General features: G+C 51.8%; 1 protein-coding gene across 6 annotated transcripts in view; it reads right to left on the bottom strand.

Annotated features, from left to right (window-relative positions):
• The window catches only part of NEGR1 (neuronal growth regulator 1), a 188009-nt gene extending 162735 nt beyond the window's left edge, over nt 1-25274 (bottom strand). For 5 of the 6 annotated variants that reach the window (XM_088169559.1, XM_088169558.1, XM_088169560.1 and 2 more), the window contains exon 1: nt 25075-25251. In XM_088169559.1, the coding sequence (XP_088025685.1) occupies nt 25075-25244 (170 nt within the window). In that variant the 5' untranslated portion in view covers nt 25245-25251. Of the gene's footprint in view, nt 1-25074 lie in introns of all 6 variants that reach the window. The other variant, XM_088169564.1, reaches the window with a different exon arrangement.
• Between the last annotated feature and the right edge of the window lie 313 nt (nt 25275-25587).

The raw sequence follows: 25587 nt of genomic DNA, 5'->3' as shown, positions 1-25587 counted from the left end.
GCAATGTCATCTGAGGCCAGCCCCTCCCACATTCCAAGGGATTGGAATATTCCAGTCCCAAGGGATTGGAATATTCCAGTCCCAAGGGATTGGGACACCCCAGTCCCAAGGGATTGGGACACCACAAGTGCCACTGTCACACATTTCCTGAACATTTCCTGCCCCTGCCCTGGGCAGCCCCTTCCAATGGAAGCTTAACTTTATCTATAATAATAACTTTATAATGTAACAATAACTTTAAAGTTAACAAAAATCTAAATATAAGTTTATGAATTTTAATGTAAATTCAAACATATAAACGAAATACAAAATAGAAATATATTTCTAGAAAATATAAACAAATAAAGTATAACACATCTATTCTATTCTATTCTATTCTATTCTATTCTATTCTATTCTATTCTATTCTATTCTATTCTATTCTATTCTATATAGTATTATATATTATATTTAAGTATGAATATATAGCATTAATATACTATGTAGTATATAATATATACACCATATAATAGTATATAGGATGTACTATTTTCACACTCTAAGTATAAAAATAGAAGTTTATAACAATATAGCAATAACTTTACAATAACAATGTTTTCCTTATTCAAACATAAGTTTAAGTATAACAATAACTTTATTTTTATTTATTTCTAAAGCCTTGGGGTTAGTCATTCCCATGTTCCTGTTGGGATTCCAAGGAACCAAAGCCCCCCCCCTTGGGGAGATCTGATTTTCTATTCCATTAGATTTCCCTTGATTTAATTTTGCCTCACTAAACAGATCTCTGTGACAAGCTGCATTCCAAGAGATTTTTTTCCCCCCTGTTATAATTAATTCTCTCTATGAGATATCAAAGATAACCAGCACTGAGAAGGGAGTGGGGTTGACCAGAAGCAAATCAAGAGTTACACCTAAAAATGCAGCTAAAAATATATCAGGGGAAAAAATCACCTAAAAATACAACTGAAAATATATCAGGAAAAAAAATCACCTAAAAATCCAACTGAAAATATATCAGGGGAAAAAATCTATCAGGAGAAGCCAAACAGGACACTCAGGGAAGGCTGTGTGGAAATGATTTCCTGTAAATTGATCTCCTTAGGAGAGCAGAAGCAGAAATTCCTGCCCAGTGCAATCTTCTGTTCCCAGCCCCAGGGGGAAGCTGGGACAGGGAGCTGCTGTGTGGGGACAGCCAGGGACAGTGCCAGAGCCTGGCAGTGGGCAGGGACCCTTCCTGTTATTTATTTATTTAGTATTAATTATGAATTATTTATTATTATTATTATTATTATTATTATTATTATTATTATTATTATTGACGATGATGATGTTTATTATTGTTATTATCATTATCATCATCATAATCATTATTATTATTTTTTTTTAATTATTTCTTGTTTATTGGTCTCCTCCACACAGCCTGCAATGGAAACTCTCCTCCTGTGCTAACTCTGGCCCCGTGGATGTGTTTTTAAACAAAAATCTGCTCCAGGTTCCCATCCCAGCATTTCCTCATTACCAAAAGGGAAAAATCCTTTCCGAGGAGGAGCTGGGCTTTAATCGATCCCGAGCTGCCAATAAATTCATTTTCTGTGTGTCCCCAGCACGGGGCTGGGTGACAAAGCTGCTGAAATCATTCCGTGTGAATTTTCAGAGAGAAATCCGAGTGCAGGGACTGAATGAAAGCCTTGGCATGGACTGAAGGATGTTGAGCCACTCACACAGAAAGCAGAGGTGTGAGTTGAAGTTTTAGAATAAACAAGTAAATAAGTAAATAGAAGGGGTTTTAAATGCTCTCAGTGAGTAAAAGGTTTCACATAGCAGTGTAGAAGTTCGAGTTCCAGTGAAGGTTGAAAATCACAGCCTGAGGTACCAGGGGTTCTGTGCAGCTCCAGGAGCAGCTCTGGACATCACAAAGCCAGAGTAAAAATATTGCTTCCATTTTAAACTAGAGCAGGACAGACCATGTACATGGTTTATACACAGCCTGGCACGCTAAAAAACTGGAATTTTAATAAGTTAAGAAGCAATGGTGTGAGTTTGTGTCTGAGCTTGTTGGGAAGTTTCTGTGTAAGAATGTGCATTGGGGAGAGCTGCTGCTTTTACCCTTTGCTTTTACCATTGTTTTATATAATTTGATTTTTACCCTTTGCTTTTTGCCATTACTTTTTACCATTTGCTTTTTTGCCATTGCAAAATTGCTTTTTATCATTTGCTTTTTTACCATTGCTTTTGCCATTTGTTTTTTACCATTTGCTTTTACTTTTCGTTTGCTTCTGTTTGAGACTTCACACCAAAGCTTATCATGGACTTCAGTGCCTGTGATTTTTGCTTTTGAGACTGATGTGTTTCTATAATAAACAACTTTATAGCAACTTTGAGCTGCTTGGCTCTTGAAGAAAGTTCAAGTTGGGTGCCTTTGCCTCACACAAAGCTGTGTCCCTGCCTGCTCCCAGTGATGGAGGAGGGTCCCAGCCCCATCTGTGCCCAGGCTTTTATTGATCCACAAAAATTACTCAGCCTGAATTTTCCCGTGCTGCTCTCCAGCCCTGAATTTTATAGCACAAAGTACCAGGGGATTGCAACCCAAGTAAAACTTTACAACCAATGCTCTGACAACTGCAGCTTCTGCCGGGGACACTGGAGCAATAATTAAAAATGCAGAATTAAATAATTAAATTAAATTAAATTAAATTAAATAATAATTAATTAAATAATCAAACAGCAGAAAAGGAGAGGTTGAACGTGCCCGTGCTCCCCTCATGATGTGAGGCTGCTCCCTCTCACCAAACGGCAGAGCATGATATTTGTAAAACAATTTAGCTGTGAGAAATAGCAAGCAGTAACTGAGAGCTAATGGCAGGGATTTGATTTCCTGCACTGAAGCCCCCAGGTGCCACCACCAAGCTCTCTGTTCATCCAGAAATTCCTTTGGCTTTGTCTTCTCTGGGCCTGTCAGAGGGATCTGCTCGTTCCCTCACAAACCAACGCTCTGAATCCCACAGTAATTCCCATTATTGCAATTCGTATTTTAGCATTAAAAGCCTGCACCCGAATGTCTTGGGCTGGGAAGAGTTTCGAGATTTCCTCTGTCATTCATTTGTTGTCCTTTAATATGAATTTGCATGCCCAGTGGAGCTGGGAGCAAACCTCTCCACCTGCGACCATCCCAGTGCCAGCCTGGACCTGACACACTGGGACTCAGGGAGGAAAAGGGAAAAAGCTCTTTAGCTGTGGGTTTGGGGGGTGTTTTTTTTAAGGAATGCACAACGAGGAAAGAATTCTGGCCAAGCTGCCTCCATGAATGCTGGCAGGGTGAGTGACTGGAATAGGAAATCTTTGCACTACCCAGTGCAGCAGGGCAAGAAAACGCCCTGATATGGACATTTCCCAAATCCACCTCAGGACAGGCTGAGGCCACGTTTGGGTGAGTTTGTCAGCAGGGTGAGCAGCCTTGCCACGAGCTTTTCCCCCTGGCTGCAGGTGCCTGGGCTGCTCCTCACAGCACACTGATCCATCCTGATTATGGCTCAGGAAAACAGGAAGCTTTCCCACCACAGTGCAGTCACAGCCGATTTCTCACACTTTGCCTCTCAAACTAACATTTCGTTTGCACCAGTGTTTTATTTTTTAATGGAGTAGGAATAAAACAACTCAATCTTCTCAGAGCAAGCTGTAAAATCTGGAGTGAAAAGCAACAGCAAAGGAGCGAGGCATTGCCCTAAGGAGGAAAAATCCCTTTGGCTGCATTTGCCCGTATCAGAGTGTGTCAGAATGGATCTGGGGGGTTTGGAGAGAGCACAGAGCTGCAAACCCATCGAGGGCAGGGTTTGACTGCACTGTGCTGGCAGGGGCTGCCTGCTGAGCCCCGAATGGGTCAGGGCTGGAACTGGGACCGGGTGGAGCTGGGAGGGAAAACCCAGCAGGAGCTACAGAACCACAGGGACTGAGAGCCCTGAGTCCAACCCTGTGACAATCAGAGAGCCCCAGGCTGGGATGGCTTGGGAGGGACCTTAAATCCCCCCCATTCCCACCCCTGCCATGGCAGGGACACCTCCCACTGTCCCAGGGTGTCCCAGTGTCCAGCCTGGCCAGGGATCCAGGGGCTGCTCTGGGCACCCTGTGCCAGCCCTGCCCACCCTGCCAGGAACAATTCCATCCCAAAATCCCACCCAGCCCTGCCCACCCTGCCAGGAACAATTCCATCCCAAAATCCCATCCAGCCCTGCCAGGGAACAATTCCTGCCCCAAATCCCATCCAGCCCTGCCCTGGGGCACTGGGATCCATCCCCTGTGTCCTGTCCCTCCATCCCTGGTCCCCAGGTCAGCCCCTCCCTGCCCAGCACACGAAATTCCCTCGTGACCTCCCCATTCAGAGCAGAGAACCCTCACAGGAACCTTTCCCTGAGAACCTTCCACAGATCCCGGCCCAGCCTGGGGGAAGGCAGAGCAGCCCTGAGGGATGGAACGGCTCTGAATCCATCAAGGGCTCATTGCTGCTCCCAGCCCTGCAGCTGCTCCCCTGGGCACAGGCAGCTGCTGCTGCTGCTGCTGCAGTGATATTGCTGCTAAAGGATCTGCCCAATTTGCTGATAACTCTGCTGGCCACAACACTGCATCCAAAATACCTTTACATTTCCCAAAGTGTTCAGCTGGGAAACAAAGTTAAACAAAAAAAAAAAAAAAAAATTGTGTTTTGAGAAGAAGAGGAGAGAAAGAAATCTTTCTCTTGCTTGCCTTCATTCCACAATCATTTTTTTTTTTTTTAAATCATGCTTCAAGTAAAGGCGAAAACACAAGATACAGAGAAAAGACGAATTTTATCTTCTAAAGCATACAGAAATGATTGTTAGTTGACAAAAACAATTCCAGAGGGTTGGTCACTGAGTGAATTGCATTGGAGCTCACTAAACCCAGCACACACCAGGTACCTGCAGAGCCCCTCCCTGGGCAGTGCTTGTGGAGAAAAAGCTGATTTGAGTGTGCTGGAGCCAAAAGCAGCAGCCAAGAGAGGCTGGTGGGATCTGGGATGTGCTGCCAGGAGAGCAGATGACCCCAGGGTGAGGGTGCAAGGCTCAGACAGAGCTGGGGACAGATGGCAGCTGCTGGTCACCAGCCCTGCACATCAGCCCGGGCAGGGAAATGGGAGCAGCCCCGTCCTGTCCTGGGCCTTCACTCACCCCCTTCCAACCCCGGGGCTGGGCTGGACAAGGTTCTGGTGTCCCTGTGAGATGGTTCTGTCACCCTGTAGGATATTTTGTGCCCATTTGAGATGTTTCTGACTCTGTTAGATGTTCTGTGTCTCTGTAAGGTGTTTTTGTGCCTCTCTAAGAGGGGTTTGGACCTCTACAAGATGGTTTGGTGCTTCTGTAAGATGTTTCTGTCTCTGTAAATGGTTCTGTGCCTCTACGAGATGGTTTGTGCCTCTATCAGAGGTTTCTGTGCCTCTATGAGATGTTTTTGTCTCTGTGAGATATTTCTGTGCCTCTATCAGTTGTTTCTGTGCCTCTGTAAGATGGTTCTGTCTCTATAAGATGGTTTGGTGCCTATACAAAATGTTTCTGTCTCCATAAACTGTTCTGTGTCTCTATATTTCTGTGCCTCTATCAGACGTTTTTGTGCCTCTATAAGACGTTTCTATGTCTCTATAAAATGTTTCTGTCTCTATAAGATGGTTTGCCCCTCTATCAGGTGGTTCTGTGCCTCTATAAGATGTTTTGTGCCTCTGTAAGATCATTTTGTGCCTCTATAAGATCTTTCTGTGCCTCTATCAGACATTTCTGTGCCTCTATAAGGTGGTTTTGTGCCTCTATAGGATGGTTCTATGTCTCTATAAGATGATTTGTGCCTCTATGAGATATTTTTGTGCCTCTATGAGATGTTTTGTGCCACCTCCAGGGGTAGGGACCCAACAGCTACCGAGCAAATCTTATTGACAGGAATACAAGTCCCCCATAAAGGAAATATTCCCAGTTCCAAACTTATCTTACATTTGCTGTGAGGGTTCAAAGCTAAAGGGAGCTCCTGCTGAGAGCAGGAAGATGCCACACAGAGATTGCTGTTGTCATCTCTTAATTGTGATCAGGCAATAAGGAAAATCCTGCATCAGAGTAGGAGGTAGGGAAAATAACACCAGCAATCAGAAAAGGAAAAACAATAGCAGCCATGCAGATAATCTGAAAGGCTCTGGGAAATCTCTGAAATGTTTTCATGAAGAAAAGGAAAAGGAGTGATGGAGTGGGAACAGAGAGACCCGAGCTGGGAGAGGCAAAGGTGGAGGGAAAGCTGCATCCCCTAAAACCAGAAATGCCACCCACAGCATCCAGAACAGCCTGGCTCGGAGGGGACCACCAAGGTGATTTTGTTCCCAGCCCTGCCATGGGCAGGGATTCAGCCAAGCTCCAGGATTCCCCAGGCATGGATGGATGCTGGGCTGCATTTCCCTCTGGAGCTCTGGTGCAGAAGGATTTGGTGTTTTGGAGCATTTCAGAGTCACTGGGCTCCTCAGTGCTCTCTGATAAACTCAGAAGAACCTAAATTATTAAACCCATAAATTCCTCTCCAGGTTCAATGGAGAGGAGATAAAGGTGATAAAAGTGTCTGGTGCTGCCTCACTGATAAATTCCACAATTAAGCACAGGAGGCCCAGCCCAGGATGGAACTGCCTGGAAATTGCTGCCAGGAGCATTTTGGGGGAGCTCAGCAGCAGGGGCTGGTGCTGGGCTGGAGATCCCTGCCCTGAGTCACCCTCCTCCTCCTCACTGAGGGTCTGCCCTGCCACAGCTCAGAGAAACAGGAAAGGATTTCTGAGCCATGGAGAGCCACAGCTCAGAGAACCAGAAAAGGATTTCTCACTCCATGGAGAACACAGCTCCTCACAGCCCAGGGAAGGCTCCTCTCAAGGACAGGAAAGGATTTCTCAGAGCTGTTCTCACTGCACAGATGAGCTGGAGCAGGCACTGACAGGCACTGTGCAATTCCAAGGGGGAATTAAACCCCACTCTGCTTTTCCTGCACCCCATGGATCTCGTTCACACCACGAGAGGAACGATTTGATTTCCAGAACACCTCAAAGCGAGGTGGTCTGAGGTTCTCTTGAAGCCCCACAGGGCACAAACACTCGGGGTTACAACCACACAGGACATGGGGAATGGCTGCTGGGATTTTTGGGAACTGAGAATTGTCCCCTGGCAGGGTGGGCAGGGCTGGATGGGATTTTGGGATGGAATTGTTCCCTGGCAGGGTGGGCAGGGCTGGCACAGGGTGCCCAGAGCAGCCCCTGGATCCCTGGCAGTGCCCAAGGCCAGGTTGGACATTGGGACACCCTGGGACAGTGGGAGGTGTCCCTGCCATGGCAGGGCTGGGAATGGGATGGGATTTAAGGTCCCTCCCGACCCAAACCATCCTGGGATTCTGTGCCACTAAGAGGAATAATAAATCTCTTTTCACATTCACAAACATCTGTGAGGAGCCTCAGCCACAGCCCGGGCGTTTCTGTGCAGTTGATGCAGATGAAGATGCAGGCAGATTGAAATGCAGGTATTAAAAACACATTAGACAAAACCAAATGAGAGTGTGGGTGGAGAATTTGGGCTGCCAGACCCCCGAGCTCAGTGCTCATCCATCTCTGCCTGTGCCTGTCCCACGCTGGCAGCAGAGCCTGCATTCCATATTTTACACTTTTCCACTCATTCTCCTCCTAAAGCACTGGAGCTGCCCTCGCTGCATTGACAGCAGGGGAGCTTTATTGAGTTGCCTCAAAGTCTTGCTCTTCATATTTATTGTCTGCCTGCTCCCCACACGAAGCAATCAGCAGGCTGGGTGAGAGCTCTGGGGAGGGTTTATGGGCATGTCAGCAGCACCCACCTCAAATAAAAACACACTTACTTCAGATTGCTGAGATTGCCTGGGAAATTAATGCAGCAAAGTGGGAACTGGGATGTGCAGAGCCTGCTTTTGGGCTTGGATGAAAAGAATCAGGTGAATCTGTTCTCTAATTCTGATAGAAGGCAAAACTCCCACTTGTGTAACCAAACTTCACTCGCATTTCTAGGAAGGAAATGGAAAATTCAGGTGGCAGGGAAAGCACAGACACGTTTCAGGGCCAGACAATTCATGGCCAGACTAAAAATGACACTGAAGGGCCCAAAGAAACAAAAAAAAAAAAAAGGATTTAAGAGGTGGCTGCTCAGTAATATCGACTAATTTATCAGTGAAGTAGCACAGATGAGTCACTCACACAGGTCTCAGAAAGAGAAAAGCTGCCTGTCCCCCTCGGCAGAGTAAAGCTGTGTGCAGAGCACAGGAAGGAAATGCAGGGCAGCTCGAGGCTGTGAAATCAGAGCCAAGGGATGGAAGGGCCCTCACAGCACAGGCACCCACCAGGCCCTGTTTCATTAATAATGCACACAATGAGTGGAATCTCATCAGGAGCAGGTTAAACGGGACCTGGGTCTGATCTGTTTTCCCATTCAAGATGAAGCACCCTGGAAAAGCTGGCCCAGCTCTGTGAAGCCTTCCAGCACTGAGCTTCAGTGTCCTGAATGGTTTCTGGCCGTGTTCTGGGTGCAGAACAAGCTTTCCCTGCTGCCCCATTGCCGTTTCCCCTGGCACTGACTGCAGCAGCACATCCTGGCCATTCCCAGCCTCATCTGAGCAACAAAGATTTCCACTGCTCGTAAAATCTGATTTTTGTCAGAGTCCTGTGCCCTTGGACCTGTGTGGCATCGGGATTTCACCATGGCAGACTTCAGACAGGGAGAAGAGTTTGATGATGGAACACTGATTCTGCATCACTGTGAGAAATTAATTAATTCAGGAACACAGGCACATTGAAGTGTGTCTGATTTACAGCAAGAGAACCACTGAAGTTACTGAACGAAAAGATGAGCCCTGCCATGGTTCTGTGACCTGCACAGATTTAAATTACCAAACGGGAAAGGTTCCTCACCACACAAAATACAAATATTGCAAAAGCAGAAGCACCACAGTGGCTCCCACCCTGTGGAAAGCAAAGCCCAAAGTCTCCATCCTTTCCAGCCTCCCACTGGATTAAAAATGAGCAGAGCCCGGCAGCCCCAGCCCCACTGTGCTGCCTGAGACCCCTCCAGCCCCCCCAAACTCCTTCCCCACCCTGGGGCTGGGAATGGATCCCTGCAGCAGCTCCGTGCTGCTCCCTGCCCTCTCTGGGGACACCCTGGGCCGTGCTGGGGGAAGGGACAGCCCCAAGGAGCTGCAAATTCCCTTTCCTGGGGGGCTGCACCGACAGCCAGACACGAGCTCTGCTCGCCCTCCCTTCCAACACCTTCTGGGGAAGAGCTTTTCAAATGGCAGCTGTTCCACCACTAAGTGGATTTCTCACGCTGTGAAGAAACCCAGGTGCCTCCCAGAACTTCTGTGATCAAGGTTAGGAAATTATTTTCCAGTGCAGTCACTCAGAATCCTTGGAGGAGCTGCCTCAAACGAGCAAGAGAAGACAAATTGCCCAGGGATGCTTTGAAGATGTATTACATTTAGTGTGCCTTTAATTACTCACACCCATCATCTCTTTTAATCAGGGGTCAGCTGCTTTATTTGTCAAGAATGGTGGTTTAAATAATTTTCAATGCAAGATGCAATAATTACACTTTCTGCTAATGAGTCCTTGTGCAGATTATTTGTCATTGCATCTAACGAGGACGCTTCACTTTTTTTGTTCAAACACTGCAGAGCCCACCCAGGCTGCTGGAGCAGGAGGGTGCCCAGCAGCTGCCCTGGCACCAGGACACCCAGAGGACACCCACAGGACACCCAGAGGACACCCACAGGACACCCAGGACACCCACAGGACACCCAGGACACACCCAGGACACACCCAGGACACACTCAGGACACCCACAGGACACCCAGGACACACACAGGACACCCAGAGGACACCCAGGACACACACAGGACACACTCAGGACACCCATAGGACACCCATAGGACACCCACAGGACACCCAGGACACACACAGGACACCCAGAGGACACCCAGGACACACACAGGACACCCACAGGACACCCAGGACACCCACAAGACACACTCAGGACACCCATAGGACACCCATAGGACACCCACAGGACACACTCAGGACACTCAGGACACACCCAGGACACCCAGGACACCCACAAGACACCTAGAGGACACCTAGAGGACATCCACAGGACACTCAGGACACCCAGAGGACACCCAGAGGACACACCCAGGACACCCACATGACACCTACAGGACACTCAGGACACTCAGGACACGCAGAGGACACGCAGAGGACACGCAGAGGTCAGGGAGGCTGAAAGTCTCGGGGCAGGCCAAGCTGAGAGCCCAGCCCAGCCTGGATCCCCTGGATTTGCTGAGCCCAGCCCAAACCGGAGCACTGAGCCAGGCTTTGGCTTGGAGCAGGACCTGGGCTTGGCTTTGGCTTCGCTGCTGTCGAGGCTTGTCCAAAGCCATGCCAGGTTTAGGTGGGAGCCTCCCGTGCCCAGGCTGGCTTTGTCAGGAGTGCAGGCAGCAGCAGCCTGGGAGGGGCAGGGAGCAGAGTTGTTGTGCCTGCCAGGAATCTTCCTCCTCAGGATTCATTTGCATTATCATTTCCAGCCCTTTTTATAGAGCTCCTATTGATTTGCAGAGGTTGCTTGCATTTTAAATCACAGCTCTGAGCGTTCCAGCTCCATCTCAGTTCTCAGAAAGGTGCAGTGCTGATATTTCCCAGTTTCCACAGGAAAGCAGCTGCTCCCCACGATCTTCCCCAGGGTTTCTCACCCTGTCTGCAGGGGGACAGCGGGGTTTGAGCCGCCCAGTTGGGACCACAAAATCCCAGACGGGGTGGGAGGGACCTTAAAAAAATCCCATCCCCCCCTGGAATTTCCCCCAGTGGAATCCCAGTGCCAAGTGTGCAGCCTTGCCAGGGAGGCTCAGGGAGGTTCTGCTCTGCCCTCACTGCTCTGGGAGATGATTTCTCTAATAAGATAAAGTGCTTGAGCCAGCTGATTTTGTCTGAGCAGCGAGCTGCAATTTGTACATTGAAAATAATCACTGAAAGTGTATTTTTATCCCCCTCCATGTCCCCACACAGATCTCTGGGTATCTCATTCCCAACCAGCAGAAAACACATTTTAATGTGTTGCAACATCACAAATTTCTGTGTAGTGAGCCAGCCAGACAACACAAACAACAAAAAGGCAATTTTTTATCCTCTCCACAAAAATTCGGATTCTACATCTCATGTTGTACCAGAAATATCAATTTCTCCCATCCAAAGCTGTGGCTGTATTTTGCATTCCCTGAGCTCCACACCCTTGACCACACTGCACACCCTCACACAGGTAACAAGGTTTTGTTATCACCTATAAAACATGACCTGGAACAGAGGTGATATTTTAGCAGTGCATTTCTTCATAAAAGTGTCTGGTAAAATCCACACGGATTTATTACTCCTCGTTTTTATATAGAATAAAAACGTGAAGTATTGCACTGTTTTTCATCTCCACACGTTGGGATGACTGCTAAGGACCCACCTTGGTGCCACAGGTGCTTCCTGCTCCCCCCAGCATCCCTGAGGTGGGAGAAGCTCCCCCAGCCCATCGAGCCCTGAGCACTCAGTGCCACCTCCAGGAATTCCTGGAGTTGGGCGCCCCAACCCTCCCTGAGCGTTTCCCATCCCTGCCCACCCTTTCCATGGGGGGGAAATTCCCCAAATTCCAGCCCGGGCTCCCCTGGCCCAGCCCGAGCCGTTCCGTGTCTCCTGTCAGGGGTTGTGCAGGGATGCAATCTCTGTTTTCTGCAACAAGTGGGAATTCCTCAGCGTTCCCTCGCCCTCCTGTGAAAACCAACAATAAAACTCCGTGTGCCTACAAGTTCCTGGGTATTGTTGGAGGACTTGTCTCGCATCTCATTAGTAGCTTCCCTTCATCCTGCAACTTTAATTAGCAGCTCCAGTGTGGGATTTACCTACGGCTGCCATGGGTGAGGAGTGCGAGCTAATGAATTATTCAAAGTAAATTAAGAGACCGAGGGAGTTCTCTTGCTGTCTCACACGAATACACAGTTCATTAGCAGAGATTTTCACCTGTGACAGCCGCAGGTACCTGGCAGGCTGAATTTCTGTGCCCACCTGAAATGGATTCTGTCTCTGGCCGTGGCAATGTCAAACCCGAGTTTTACTCGCAGAGATTTCATTAACGGTGGCAGTCAGTAAATTGGATCGTGAGATATGGGATGTCTCCATTAATCCTGGGCAGGCAGATTCCCATCCCCTGGGAACATCCCATGGACCCACAGGGATCTGTCCCACCCACCCCAGACCCCTCGGGGCATCGGCTGAAACCTCCTGAAACTCCAGCAAGGGAGAAAATCCAGAGAGAGCTCATCCAGTCCCAGGCTGCTCCAAACCCTTCCAGCCCGGCCTGGACACTGCCAGGGATCCAGGGAGCCACAGCTGGATTCTGGGATCCACAGCTGGATCCAGGAGCAGCCACAGCTGGATCCAGCTGCTCTGGGCACTTGTGCTTGAACCTTTAATGCAGTTTATTGTATGAGCTGTACCTATTTTCTCTTTGGATATTCCTGGTCCCAGGCCCTGTTGGATGAGCTCTATCCCTGGTTTAGGCTCTCTGGGATGAGCTCTGTCCCTGGTTTAGGCTCTCTGGGATGAGCTCTATCCCTGGTTTAGGTCTCTGGGATGAGCTCTGTCCCTGGTTTAGGTCTCTGGGATGAGCTCTATCCCTGGTTTAGGCTCTGTGGGATGAGCTCTATCCCTGGTTTAGGTCTCTGGGATGAGCTCTGTCCCTGGTTTAGGCTCTCTGGGATGAGCTCTATCCCTGGTTTAGGCTCTCTGGGATGAGCTCTGTCCCTGGTTTAGGCTCTCTGGGATGAGCTCTATCCCTGGTTTAGGCTCTGTGGGATGAGCTCTATCCCTGGTTTAGGCTCTGTTAGACGAGCTCTATCCCTGGTTTAGGCTCTGTTGGGATGAGCTCTGTCCCTGGTTTAGGCTCTCTGGGATGAGCTCTGTCCCTGGTTTAGGCTCTCTGGGATGAGCTCTATCCCTGGTTTAGGCTCTGTTGGGATGAGCTCTGTCCCTGGTTTAGGCTCTGTTGGGATGAGCTCTGTCCCTGGTTTAGGCTCTGTTGGGATGAGCTCTATCCCTGGTTTAGGCTCTGTTGGGATGAGCTCTGTCCCTGGTTTAGGCTCTCTGGGATGAGCTCTATCCCTGGTTTAGGCTCTGTTAGATGAACTCTATCTCTGTTTTTAGGCTCAGCTGTACTGGCACTGGGCAGTTTTGGGATTTAGAGCACATTGATCATCCCTGCCGTGGCTGCATCCCCACGTGTGAGCCCCAGCAGCCCCTGGGCTCTCCAGGATATCGAGCTGCTCCTCTCCTGTCCCTGCTAATTGCCACCAGTGCAGTCCCCTGCAATTAGCAGGGACCCCACGCTCCAGGGAGGGAGCAGGAGCACGGAGGCACCAGGGCTCTGCTCTGACAGAAATCTGCTGCTCACAAGTCCTGGCTCCCACGATCTGCAGATAAAATTGACTATGAAATGGAACTGCTCACTACGGCACGGATTTATGGGTTTAGGAGCAGAGGACACAGGAGTGAATTGTTTCCTAAATAAGAGTGGGGGAAAGGCACAGCAATGCCTGGAGTTGCCCTGTGCCACCGGGCTGGCAGTGACCAGGCAAAGGCCAAACTGCCCTGGAACAGCTTGGGCATTTCTTCCATAGCTGCAGCCCACATTAGAATATTCTCTGTCACGTTCCTACACACAACAGCTTTCATTTGGGTCACTAAAGAAGTCAGGTTTTTGGCATTAAAATAAAATAATTTAAAGTATTTTGAAGAACAGAGTGAGTTGCACAGAGATCCCCACTGACACCCAGGAACAAAGGGAAAATCCAGGAAATCCTCAAGAGGGCCTGTGGTTGTTCTGCTGTGACACCAGCGGTGCTGCTGGGGGGAGCTGGGCTTCAGCAGAGCCCTGCACCCCTCTGGCCTGGGAAAAAAGGAATTTTTCCCTTCCCTCAGCCCTTCCTGCCATCCCTCAGCCCAACAAAGGCTCCTCGGGCAGGGGCAGCCAGCTCAGAGGTGAGGAGCCCTGCTCTGCTTTGAGAGCTGATCCCAGCAGTTAATTGCCTCTAAAACCTCTCTGCACAGTGAAGTCGGAATTGTTCAGTTTCAGTTTTAGTCATTAGTTTGCATGATGGGTTTTTTGCCAAGATTGGATTTTCGGGTTTTTTGACGTTACAACATTCTCCAGCACAATGAGGGCTCCTAACGAACGCCGCTCTGCCAAACTAATTAGCCGGAGCTCCTGAAGCTTCTCCCTGTAAACATTTCTCATTTCCCATACAATATTTCTCTCCCTCCTCTGCCCCTCTCTGCTCTGCCAGCAGCTTTGGGAAAACAGGTCCCAGCACGTTTCCACACCGGCAAAGCTTTGGGCTCCTCCCCCCCGCCCAGCTGTGCTCACATCTGGATCCCGGGGGCTTTGCGTGGTGCTGAGCTCGGGCCCAACATAAAGCCTGGTTTTAGGATGGGCCCAGCTTATCGGGACGGCTCTTTGAGCAGCTCAGCCCCGTGCCAGCAGGAATTTCCCCATGGAAAAAGGGAGTGCCCAGCCCTGGAGGTGCCCAGGGAAATGTCCTTGACTGGGGGCTGGCAGGAATGAGACACCAGGGATTTTATTTCCTTTGCATGGAATGCTTTGAGGGGCCAGCTCAGCAAAGGGAACATTTCAGTTTGCAGCTCTGAAATAGAAAAAAATAAAACATCTCTGGGCCACCCTCATGGACAGTGCCAGTTCAGCAGAGACAGAGGAAATGGGGGAGCAACCAAGGGGATCCAGAAGGTTCCAGAACCTGCCTGCAGCAGGGCAAGAGTGTGGAAAATTAGGAATAGTCAAAAAGGAATAAAAAAATGAGGGGAAAAAGAGGAATTTTAGGAGCTTTACCTAAAAAATGCGTTCACAGCCATATCCATGAAACCATCCTTTGAGAACAGATGGTCGATAACCTAAATAATTTTTAGTTTAGGCTCCAGTTTTGCAAGAAATCTGAAATATTCTGTTTCCGTACAAGGCTTGCCCTGGAAAGAGAAGCTGATTGAATGAGTGTAGAAATGAGTTTTAGGGGATTTTTGCCTGGAGCCTTTTCTGCAGAGCTGGGGCCCATTTCTGTACCCACTGCAGGAGGGAAGTGCCACAGCTCTGCCAGAGCATCTCAGACTCTGATTTCCTAAAAATATCCCTCCCTGGGGAAGATGGAGCACCTGTGTACCGTGCACCCTAAAATATTGCCTTTGTGGGCCCCCAAACCCACACACCCAGAACAGACACTGCAGCACCGAGTTCTGCTCAAGTCAAAGATGCCATGGAAGCACCTAAATCCTCATTTCCATCTGCATCACACCAGATCCTTCTGTGGAGAAAAGCCTTTTGTTATTTATAACCACTTCCAGACCGTTTTTCAGTATGGATTTGAACTTACACCAACGAGGGTGGTAAAATCACCTTCCTTCTTAAATAATCAAGCCAGTCTACTAATGTAAAATTAATGGCATGGAATGAAAATGTTGGGCAGTATCAAAATAAATTAAGTGTGGAAGCAGGTTACGTTTAATCAAGCTGTCATGCAAATTAGGACTATTTAAAGAACTCCTGAGCTGGTGAAAGTGTTTTTGGAAGCACTACAGGAAGAGTGTTGGTTCTGTTGAGGCACAGGAATGTTAAAGAACTCCCCCAGAACAGGGTCAGAGTGAGGAATCCACAGCGATTTCTGAGAGGGAAGAGCCACGTCAGGGGCTGGGGGCAGCCTGAGCCAATCTTGCCAGAAAATCCCGGATCTGGGATGCTGCACAGAGCTGCCAGAGCCAAACACGCCACCGAAAACAAAACAAAAGCAAACAAAACAATGAAAAACACCGAACCAAAGCAAAAGCAACCCAAACAAACAAAGCGATTACCTAAACACAGAATTCTGTCAGGGAGGAGCTCACAGACTCCCACACGCATTTAAATCCCATTTCCCTGAGCCCTGCCATGGCTGGGACCCCTCCCCTGTCCCTGCTGCTCCCAGCCCAGGGTCCAGATCTGGGAATTCCATCCCAGCCCCTCCCCACCCTCCAGCCAGGGATTTCTCTTCCACACCCAAACTCTTTCCCAGCAGAAGGGCCTTGGGTTTGTAATTTATCTCTTTGAACTGATGGATAATGCGATTTTTTCTCCCCAGTGATTCCTGCTGGGCTTTGTCCCCGTGCCAGGTGTGTGCCCTGCTCACCCCAGTCCTGTCCCCAGGTACTGGGGGAAGTGTCCTGGGAGGCTCCCAGAACACAGCAGTGCTCCCATGGGAATATTTCGAGTTCCTGTGCAGGTTTTGGTGACTCCTAGCACAGCTCCAGGGGTGGCAGCAGTGCTGGGATGCTCAGGGAGCTCAGGGAGCTCTGAACACACATCCCTGGGGTTCAGGGGAGCTCAGGGTGCACTGAACACACATCCCTGGGGTTCAGGGGAGCTCAGGGTGCTCTGAACACACATCCCTGGGGTTCAGGGGAGCTCAGGGATGCTCAGGGAGCTCAGGGATGCTCAGGGATGCTCAGGGATGCTCAGGGAGCTCAGGGATGCTCAGGGATGCTCAGGGATGCTCAGGGATGCTCAGGGATGCTCAGGGAGCTCAGGGATGCTCAGGGATGCTCAGGGAGCTCAGGGGTTCAGGGATGCTCAGCTCCTGCCCCTCGGCTCTCCCTGCCCCACCCCTGCCCCTTGCCCTCTCCAGGGGGGTTCAAGGGATCCCTTCCTGCCCCCCGAACATCCCTGCAGCCTGACCCCGAGCTCTGCTGAGTGCTGGGACTCCACTCCAACAGCTCCTGGGAGCTGCCCTGCCATGGCTGTGCTGCCTCCTGCTCTTTTATATCAGCCCAGTAAAGGCAACAGCAGAGGAGGTGATTTCCTGTAACCAAATTTATTTTTAATTCCAGTGTGCTGGTTCTGGGCTGACTGCCTTGAAAAGATTTCTGTGAAGTTCATCCACTTTTTGATTCTGTGACTTTTCGTGTTTTATACACAGCCAAATCCATTTTCCTTTCACAAGATTAGCTGAGTGAGGGCTCAGAAGGAATATTGTTTTGAGGTATTAATGCAAATAAAAAAGTGGAATAGGAGGTTAAGGATGACTCAGTGCATTTCTTTATCCCCGTGGGTTGAGGTGGTTGTGACTCAGGGCAGAGCCAGGCCAGGAGCCAAGAATCCAGAGCTGGCTGTGGGAGGGGGATGCTCAGAGCTGTCCCTGGGGCCCAGGAGCTGTTTGGGTTGTCAGTCTGGTCACTCAGCTCCAACAAATCAGGAGCAGAACCCGGCACCCCACGAGCTCAGGGTGAAGATTCTGGGGGTGCAGAAACCAAACCCAGAGCAAACAAAGCCGAGCTGGAGGAGGTCAGGGAACCCGAGCCTGTGTGAAACCCCCACAGTCCTCGCTGGGCTGGAGAATTCCTTCCAACTGCCCAATCTAACTCTGCCCTCGCCCAGCTCCAGTCATTCCCCTGTTCTGTAGGATCCTCTCTGCCCCACACCCAGCACGGAGCTCTCCCCTGGCCCTGCACAAGCACCCAAATTCCCCTGTCCCCACCCAGCATCTCCTCTCCCAGCTGGGCTGCCAGAGCCATTGGCACCCCTGGCTCAGCCCCACCTGTCCCCAGCCTGGGGCCACCCCCAATGACCTCATTAATCACATTTAATTGACTTCCTGTGCTTTATGCTCAGCACTGGCACCTTCACGCTACCAGGAATGTAACATGAAGGGGGTTTGTGCAGGTAAAAAAAAAAAAAACCACAAACGAAATACGATAATGAAATTAATTTGAAAATAATTTCTGACCATGTGCAGGACTCGATAGAAAAAATAAAGAAATAAAAAGAGCTGTGACAAAAGCTATAGTTTGTTCTCTCCTCCTCTGCTCTTTAATAGTCTCTGAATGAAAAGTCTAGTACAATTTTCTAGTCCACTTGTTCCAGCCAGGGGGAAAGCTGCTCGTTATAATTAGGGCACTTTCATAACACATTTCCTGCTGCCCCTCCTCCCCTGGATGTGGCCAAGGCTCTGCACCTGGGGACTGCCGAGTGCTCCCCCAGCACAGTCTCTGCCCAGCCCTCCCCTCACCTGTCCTCACCTGGCCCCAGCTCATGGGCACAGCAGCAGCATCCGCAGAGAAACTGCAGAGAGAAATCTCTCCGAGATTTGGGTTGGAAGAACTCTGAGCATGCAGCATCACCCTGAGCCCAGCCCGGGAGTGAGGATCCAGCTCTGCACCTCACCCACACCTGGCTGGAGCCCCCTGAGCCCTGGGGGACAGGGGAGGGCAGGGGAGGGGACAGAGGGGACAGAGGGGACAGAGGGAGGAACAGAGGAAGGAGCAGCGGAAGGAGTAGAGGAAGGAGCTGAGGAAGGAGAAGAACGAGGAACAGAAGGAGGAGCAGAGGAAGGACACCCAGCCAGGCTGGGGCACAGGGGACACAGGTGAGGGGCAGAGGAAGGACACCCAGCCAGGCTGGGGCACAGGGGACACAGGTGAGGGGCAGAGGAAGGACACCCAGCCAGGCTGGGGCACAGGAGATGCTCTGGGACTCCAGCTCTCAGTGGAGGCTCAGGGTGGGCAGGTGCAGGGCTGGGACAGAGGCATCGGCCGTGCCAGCCGTGCCCTGGGAAGGGCTGAGACAGAACCGGGGCTCCACAGGCGCTTCGAGCTGCCTTTGTCACTGCCCTGCCCCCTCCCTGCTGCCCCAGCCGCCTCTGACCGCCGGGATTTGGGAGCAGAGGCTCTGATCCGATGGCAGATGGCATCAGAGATAAAGCACAGCCTGTTCTGAACCCTGGCACCAGCTCTGTCCCCGGGAGCCACTCACCAGGTATCAGCTGCCACATTCACCACCCTGGTTTGCCCATCCTGCATTCCCAGCTCCTTTTGGAGCCAGGGGACACCAAAATTTACATCAGCAAGGTCCTGGGGCAGCTCCCGTGTCCAGCTGAGCATTCCCAGGGGGAGCAGCAGCCACGAGGATGGGGAGGAGAGAGAGAGCTCAGGAACATCCCCCACTGCACACATCCCCCTGCACTTCCCTGGGCTTCAGGGACCAGCTCAGTGCCACTGGGATCAGGGACAGCCCTGGCAGTGCCCCATTCCCATTGGGATCAGGGACAGCCCCTGGCAGTGCCCCATTCCCATTGGGATCAGGGACAGCCCCTGGCAGTGCCCCATTCCCATTGGGACCAGGGACAGCCCTGGCAGTGCCCCATTCCCATTGGGATCAGGGACAGCCCCTGGCAGTGCCCCATTGCCAGGCTGTGTCCTGCCAGCCCCAAACCTTGTTCCCAGACCCCATACTCTGATCCCAGCCCCACACCCTGTCCTGGTCTCACCCCTCAGCCCTGGGCAGGCTCAGCTCCCCAGCAGAGCCCTCTGGGATAACTCAGAGCTCTCCAGAGCAGCAGCAGAAGCTGCAGCCCCATTGCAGCTCCTCTGGCCCCCACCCTGGGGCTGCCTGGCCATGGAGCAGTGCCCCAGGCCTGGCCCTGGCATCAGCTGCACTCAGCTCTCACACTGTGAGCAGGAGAAAGTCATTTAGTCTCTGTGTTCCCCTCACCAGAACAGCCCTTTGGAACAAATCCCAGTTTTCATCCCTTACTGACTCCTCGTTTTGTTAGTTCCTCTGCAGAACAGCTGAAACATTCACCATCATTTAAAATGATAAATTATTTTAATTTGCGCTGAATTTATTTATTATTGCCGCACAGACACGAGGCAAGTGCCATAATGTGCTTGTTTAATAATTGGCAGGGATTGGGAACAGGAAATTCTTCTGCAAACAACAACTTCATTTACTGGGGGTGTGCACAGGAGCCTGCACGTCCCACGGTCACAGCTCTGCAATGAAACTGCACAGAGCCCAAGGATTTATGACCCCAAATCGCACCACAAAATCAAGAGCATGGAAGTCAAGAAATTAATCTTTTGAAATCATAAAGGAAAGAAGGGAACTTTTATTTTTATTTCCCTATCCACACTGCCTGTGTTCACAGCACTGGGCAGGCACTGGGGGGACTGGGATGCACAGAGTATCCCAAAATTCCAATTGCTGCTTAAACCCATTGTCCACCTGCAGAACTTCCCTTCCAAAGTCTCAGTGCTCAGTACACAAGTGGCAGTGGATGGAGGGATGGATCCATGGATGGATGATGGATGATGGATGGATGGATGATGGATGATGGATGGATGGATGGATGATGGATGGATGGATCCATGGATGGATGGATGGATCCATGGATGGATGGATGGATCCATGGATGGATGGATGGGTGTCTGTCTGACAGGGACACCAGCACTCCTTAGGCAAAGCTCTCAGCTATAAAGGATGGCTCTTCTTGGAAAAGAAGGCAGAACTGGGAAATCCCAATCTCCAAAAGCCACTGGTCCCTCAGTAATGTAAATATTAATGGGGCAGCCACATCCCCCGAGGAGCTGCTCAGTTTTGGATGCAGTTTGTGTGGCAGAGGTGCTGCAGCCCCACAGGCTCCCCAGCCATTGCCACCCGAGGAGCTGGGTGTTCTCAGGGCCACTGCCCTGGCAATCCTTGGCATTCCACGGCTCAGGAAGTCTGGCAAGAATAAATCCATGGTGGTGACCGTGACACTGTGGTTGTGTTCTGAGCCCCTGGGGAACCCAGAGCAGGAACTGGGTCCAGGCAGGTTTTGTGTGGCCAGGCCCACCCTGAGCCATGGCCAGGCACGGCTGGGCTCTGCTGGGAATGGGAATGGGAATGTTGGACAGCCAGAGGAGCAGCAGAGGTTTGGCTGCTGCTGCTGCTGCTCCCAAAGTCTGCCAGAGCAAGGCTCCTCTCACAGCTGGGACCCCTAAAGGGAGCCTCTGTTTTCTCTGGGATGGGATGGCATGGGAGGTGGTACAGGAGGTGACAAGGGCTGTCCCTGCTGGCTCCCCACCAAGGGCTCTGCATTTGTCACCTCACTAAAACATCCTCTGCCGAAATTGCCACCTGTGCTGTCAGTGAGATCGATGTGCTGGAGCACACGGGGATCCCTCTCCAGCAGGGGATCTGGGAAAGGGGAGAAGAAGCCTGGGTCTGAAAATACAGCCTGGGTCTGAAAATACAGCCTGGGTCTGAAAACCACAGCCTGGGTCTGGAATCACAGCCTGGGTCTGAAAACCACAGCCTGGGTCTGGAATCACAGCCTGGGTCTGAAAATCACAGCCTGGGACTGGAATCACAGCCTGGGTCTCAAATCACAGCCTGGGACTGGAATCACAGCCTGGCTCTGGAATCACAGCCTGGCTCTGAACTCCTACCAGTGCACAGCACAGCAATTTATTCTTTTAATAAACCCGTGTTTTTAGAACTCGCTCTCTTCTTCCTCGTGTGTTCTCATAAAATCTTAACCAGTGCCTGGGAAGAATACAGAAAGGATGCAGGATGGAATTCTGCTGCTCAAAACCAGCGGCTTCCCAAAATCATTCTGCCATGCAAAACAACTGCGTTGCTGACAGAATTCTCATAACTCCAACAAACACAAACAGTGCTGGGACCACGGGGATCCATCACCCATTGAAACCAAACAAAACCAGGCTTTAATCACTGGGGCTGCAGAAATAACTCAGCACAGACACGACTCCTCGGCCTAGGAGGGGTTTCTTTCAAAATGCCCATGCTGAGGAGTTTCTGTACCAAAAGAGGTGCCCAGGGCATCCTTGGCAAATCTTCTCTTCCATCAGTCCCTCGGGAAGGGACACGTGGGCACTGGGACTCTGCTGGTGCTGGGGAGTGCTGGCCTGGGAGGGTCCCAGCACCCCTGGGTCACCTGGGTACCTGCACAGAACCTCTGTGCCACCTGAGTACCTGCACAGTCCCATCTGGCCCCACCGTGGGCCTGGCACAGGTGGGGAGGGCACTCGGGGGGCTGCGGGGTGAGGGTGGGTCTGGCTGAGCAGGGCCAGCACACGGGGAGCTGGCACAGGGAGCCACATTCCAGGAGCACCGGGACAGGGAGGGAACGATGCCCATGCTGTGCCTGCTGCAGCACCCGGGAAATGCTGAGTGCTTGATCCAGAACTGCCTGACACTGAAACACGAAATAACCAAGGAAATGCTGAGTGCTTCATCCAGAACTGCCCGATTGTGCCGAGACACGAATGGTTTCAATGGTTAACACAATTTCAGATGAGGGAGCTGAGCTGTTTTACTTTGTGTTAGCACACAGAGGCTTTTCCTGGAGAGCCTCAGCAGCCCAAGGAGCCTTTGCTGCTCATCTTGAGAAAGGCAATGAAACCTCGACGTGAGAGCTCGCCCTGGCCTGGGCTCATGGAGAGGGGCTCTGTGCCTCCCCCCGGCACACCGGCACAGAACAGGACTCGTGAGCAGAAGTTTGTCCCCAGTTCCAGCGGGAACAGCGTCCATCCCCTCTGCTCTCACCCCTGGGGCACGGGCAGATGTGCCCAGAGGTGCTCAGCTGCAGCCAGAGCCTCTGGGCACCCCCAGCCCAGGATGGGGATTGGGATGGCTCCAGCCCAGCCCCTGACCCACCCCCAGCTCCCCCAGCCCGGAAATGCTGACTCAAATCCACCCTATTCCAGCAGGAGCTCCAGCCAGGGGCTGGCTGCCCTCACAGCCATGGACAGGATGATTTCTCAGCCCTCGCAGGCAGAGGGAGGCTGAGCCCGGAGCAGGAGGGGGAATCAACACGTGCTGGCCACCGGGAGCCCGCGGGCACCTGCCAGGAGCTGCAGGGCACAGCCGGCTTTGGGTGCCTGGGGCACGGCCCAGCCAGGGCTGGGTTCGGATGGCTCCGGGGCTGGCAGGAACAAACTCCTCTTGCAGCACCCCGAGGGCTTTTTCCAGCTCACCGGAGTTTGTATTTAAACAAAGAGCCCATTTCCAACACTTCCAACACCCGCAGCAATTACTTGAAGGGATACTGAGGTATATTCCCAATACAGGCAGGCAGGGACAGCTCAGAGGTGACGGGCAGTGAGAAACTCGGGACAGAGCCCGGAGCTGCTGCTCGCTCTCTCTGCCACTGTGACCCTGCATTTCCCCTCGCAGGTTACAGCTTCGAGCAGAATAACCCAGCTTCAAAGCGAGCCTGCCGAGGGCAGGGAAATGACAGGACTTCATCAAAGGAATTAGACCCGGCTCAGGCACACGGCATTCCAGGATCCCATTGACATTCCAGGATCCCATTGACATTCCAGGATCCCATTGACATTCCAGGATCCCATCATTCTAGGATCCCATTGACATTCCAGGATCCCAACCATTCCAGCATCCCATTGACATTCCAGCATCCCAACCATTCCACCATCCCAGTCATTCCAGGATCCCAGTCATTCCACCATCCCATTGACATTCCTGGATCCCAACCATTCCAGCATCCCATCATGCCAGCATCCCAGTCATTCCAGCATCCCATCATTCCAGCATCCCATTGACATTCCTGGATCCCAGTCATTCCAGCATCCCAACCATTCCAACATCCCATCATTCCAGCATCCCAACCATTCCAGGATCCCAGTCATTCCAACATCCCATCATTCCAGCATCCCAACCATTCCAGCATCCCAACCATTCCAGCATCCCAACCATTCCAGGATCCCACTGCTCCATCCCGGGCTCAGCAGCGCTGCCAACGTTTCCCGGAGCAGCCTCTGTTCACAACACACACCCTGGTGAGACCCAAGGGATGTTTCCAGCTCCGAGCTCCCGTTCCATTTATGTAAGCCAGCCCCGAGCTCGGGCCTGGAGCCGGGCTCCAGCTGAGCCAGCTCACCCTGGGAGCAATCACACCCTTCTTTAATAAGGGAGTTTTAAACATATTTAGATGCTGATAGTGTTTAATAGTGGCTGAGTGTGTCTCAGCAGCCTGTGAACCCATCAAGTTACTTTCTCTGCAGCAGTACAAATAAACCACTTCTTAATTGTTATTTCCTTTGATTCTCCATTTGTGCCACAGAAAGCACGAGGACCTGAGCACGTCTCAAAATACAGAGGATAATTGAGGTACACATAAGAACCACTTGTCAGCTGCCCTACATAGACATCTACTGTATTTTCAGGAGCTACTACAACAGGAGCAGCCTCAAAACGCTTCCAAATCCCTACCGAAAATGCCTCATGCAGCATTTTACAGCAGCCTGCTGGATCATTAAAAATGGTCATGGATAAAATGCTTTGTAACCTGGAGATTTCTGTGACAGCCCAACAGAAAACAATACAGCCAGAGAAATCCTAGCTGAGAAGTGCTGCTAATTAAATCAGAGATTTCTCCCCAGCCAGGAGCTCCAACCAACCGCAGCCGTGTTCCAGAGAAGGAGAAAATGGGGGGTTTTTGAACTACAGTGGGATCAAGGCAAAAGTACAACACACGGATAAAAGTTGGACTGGGGGCTGGGGGCATAATTAAATCAAGGCAGAGGATTGCCGAACACAGAACCAAAAGGCTCGAGTGGGTTTTGGTGGCTGACTGCTGGTAAACACATTCTGCTCCAGCCAAGAGACCGGAGAGGAGAGATCCGGCAGCGCAGGGTCCATTAGGAGAGGCAGGGGCAGAGCCACGGGAAGCACAAAATCCCCCCGTGGCACGGAGCCAGCGTTCCAATCGTCGGGAAATACAGAACCACGTATCGAAATAAATAATCCCGATGGCAGCGCTCCTGGCAGGGTTTAATCGTCCTCTCCCTGCCACAGCCCCGCGCTGCTGCCGGCAGCCAAAACCGCATCATTTCACCCCAACTGCCCATTCCTAAACTTCCAGCAACAGCCAGGGCTCCTCCAACGGAGTTAAAAAAGAGCGAACGGGGGGAACGAGCGCAGCCCGGAGCTGCGGGTGCCGGGTGGCGCTGGGGACGAGTCCCCGAGTCCCCGGGACATCCCCGCCAGCCGAGCGGGGCCGAGCGCTGCTGCGGCATCCCCGGAGGGGCCGGGGCTCTGCCGGAGCTCGGGGATGCTGCAGCGGCAGCCCAGCTCCATCCATGCCCTCATCCGCGCTCCCCGCGGGCGCTCCTACCTCAGCACGGCCGTGTCCCCTTTCCTGACCACCAGGCTGTCCACGGCAGAGCCCGGGAAGTCTCCGCCCGGCGCGGCCAATCTCCCGGGAGGCAGGAACCAGCAAAGGCCGAGGAAAACGATGGGCAGCCACTGGTGGGAGCCGGCGGCGCTCCGCAGCAGCGGCACCATCTCCGCTCCGCGCCGGGCCCGGCTGCGGGGAGCGGGCGAGCGCGGCTGCGGCTGCCGGGAAGCGCGGCCCCGGCTGCGGGGAGCGGCGGAGCGCGGCTGCTCCCGGGCGGCCTCCGCAGCATCCAGCGCGGAGGGAGGGATGGAGGGAGGCAGGGAGGGAGGGAGGGAGCGAAGGAGGGAGGGAGGGAGGGAGGGAAGCGAGCGCTGCCGCTCCTCTCCGCCCGGCTCCGCTCGCTCTGCTCGGGCGGTCCCCGCTGCCAGCCCGTTGCCACGCAGCCGTCGCCTTGGCAACCGGCCCGGCGGCCGAGGATGCTCGGCCCTCCCGTGCCCGCTCCGCCCTCCC

The sequence above is a fragment of the Sturnus vulgaris genome, chromosome 9 (assembly GCF_052056855.1).
Source record: "Sturnus vulgaris isolate bStuVul1 chromosome 9, bStuVul1.hap1, whole genome shotgun sequence".
Taxonomy (NCBI): Eukaryota; Metazoa; Chordata; class Aves; order Passeriformes; family Sturnidae; genus Sturnus; species Sturnus vulgaris.
The sequence above is the reverse complement of the archived record's forward strand: the minus strand, read 5'-3'. Positions and strand labels throughout refer to the sequence as shown.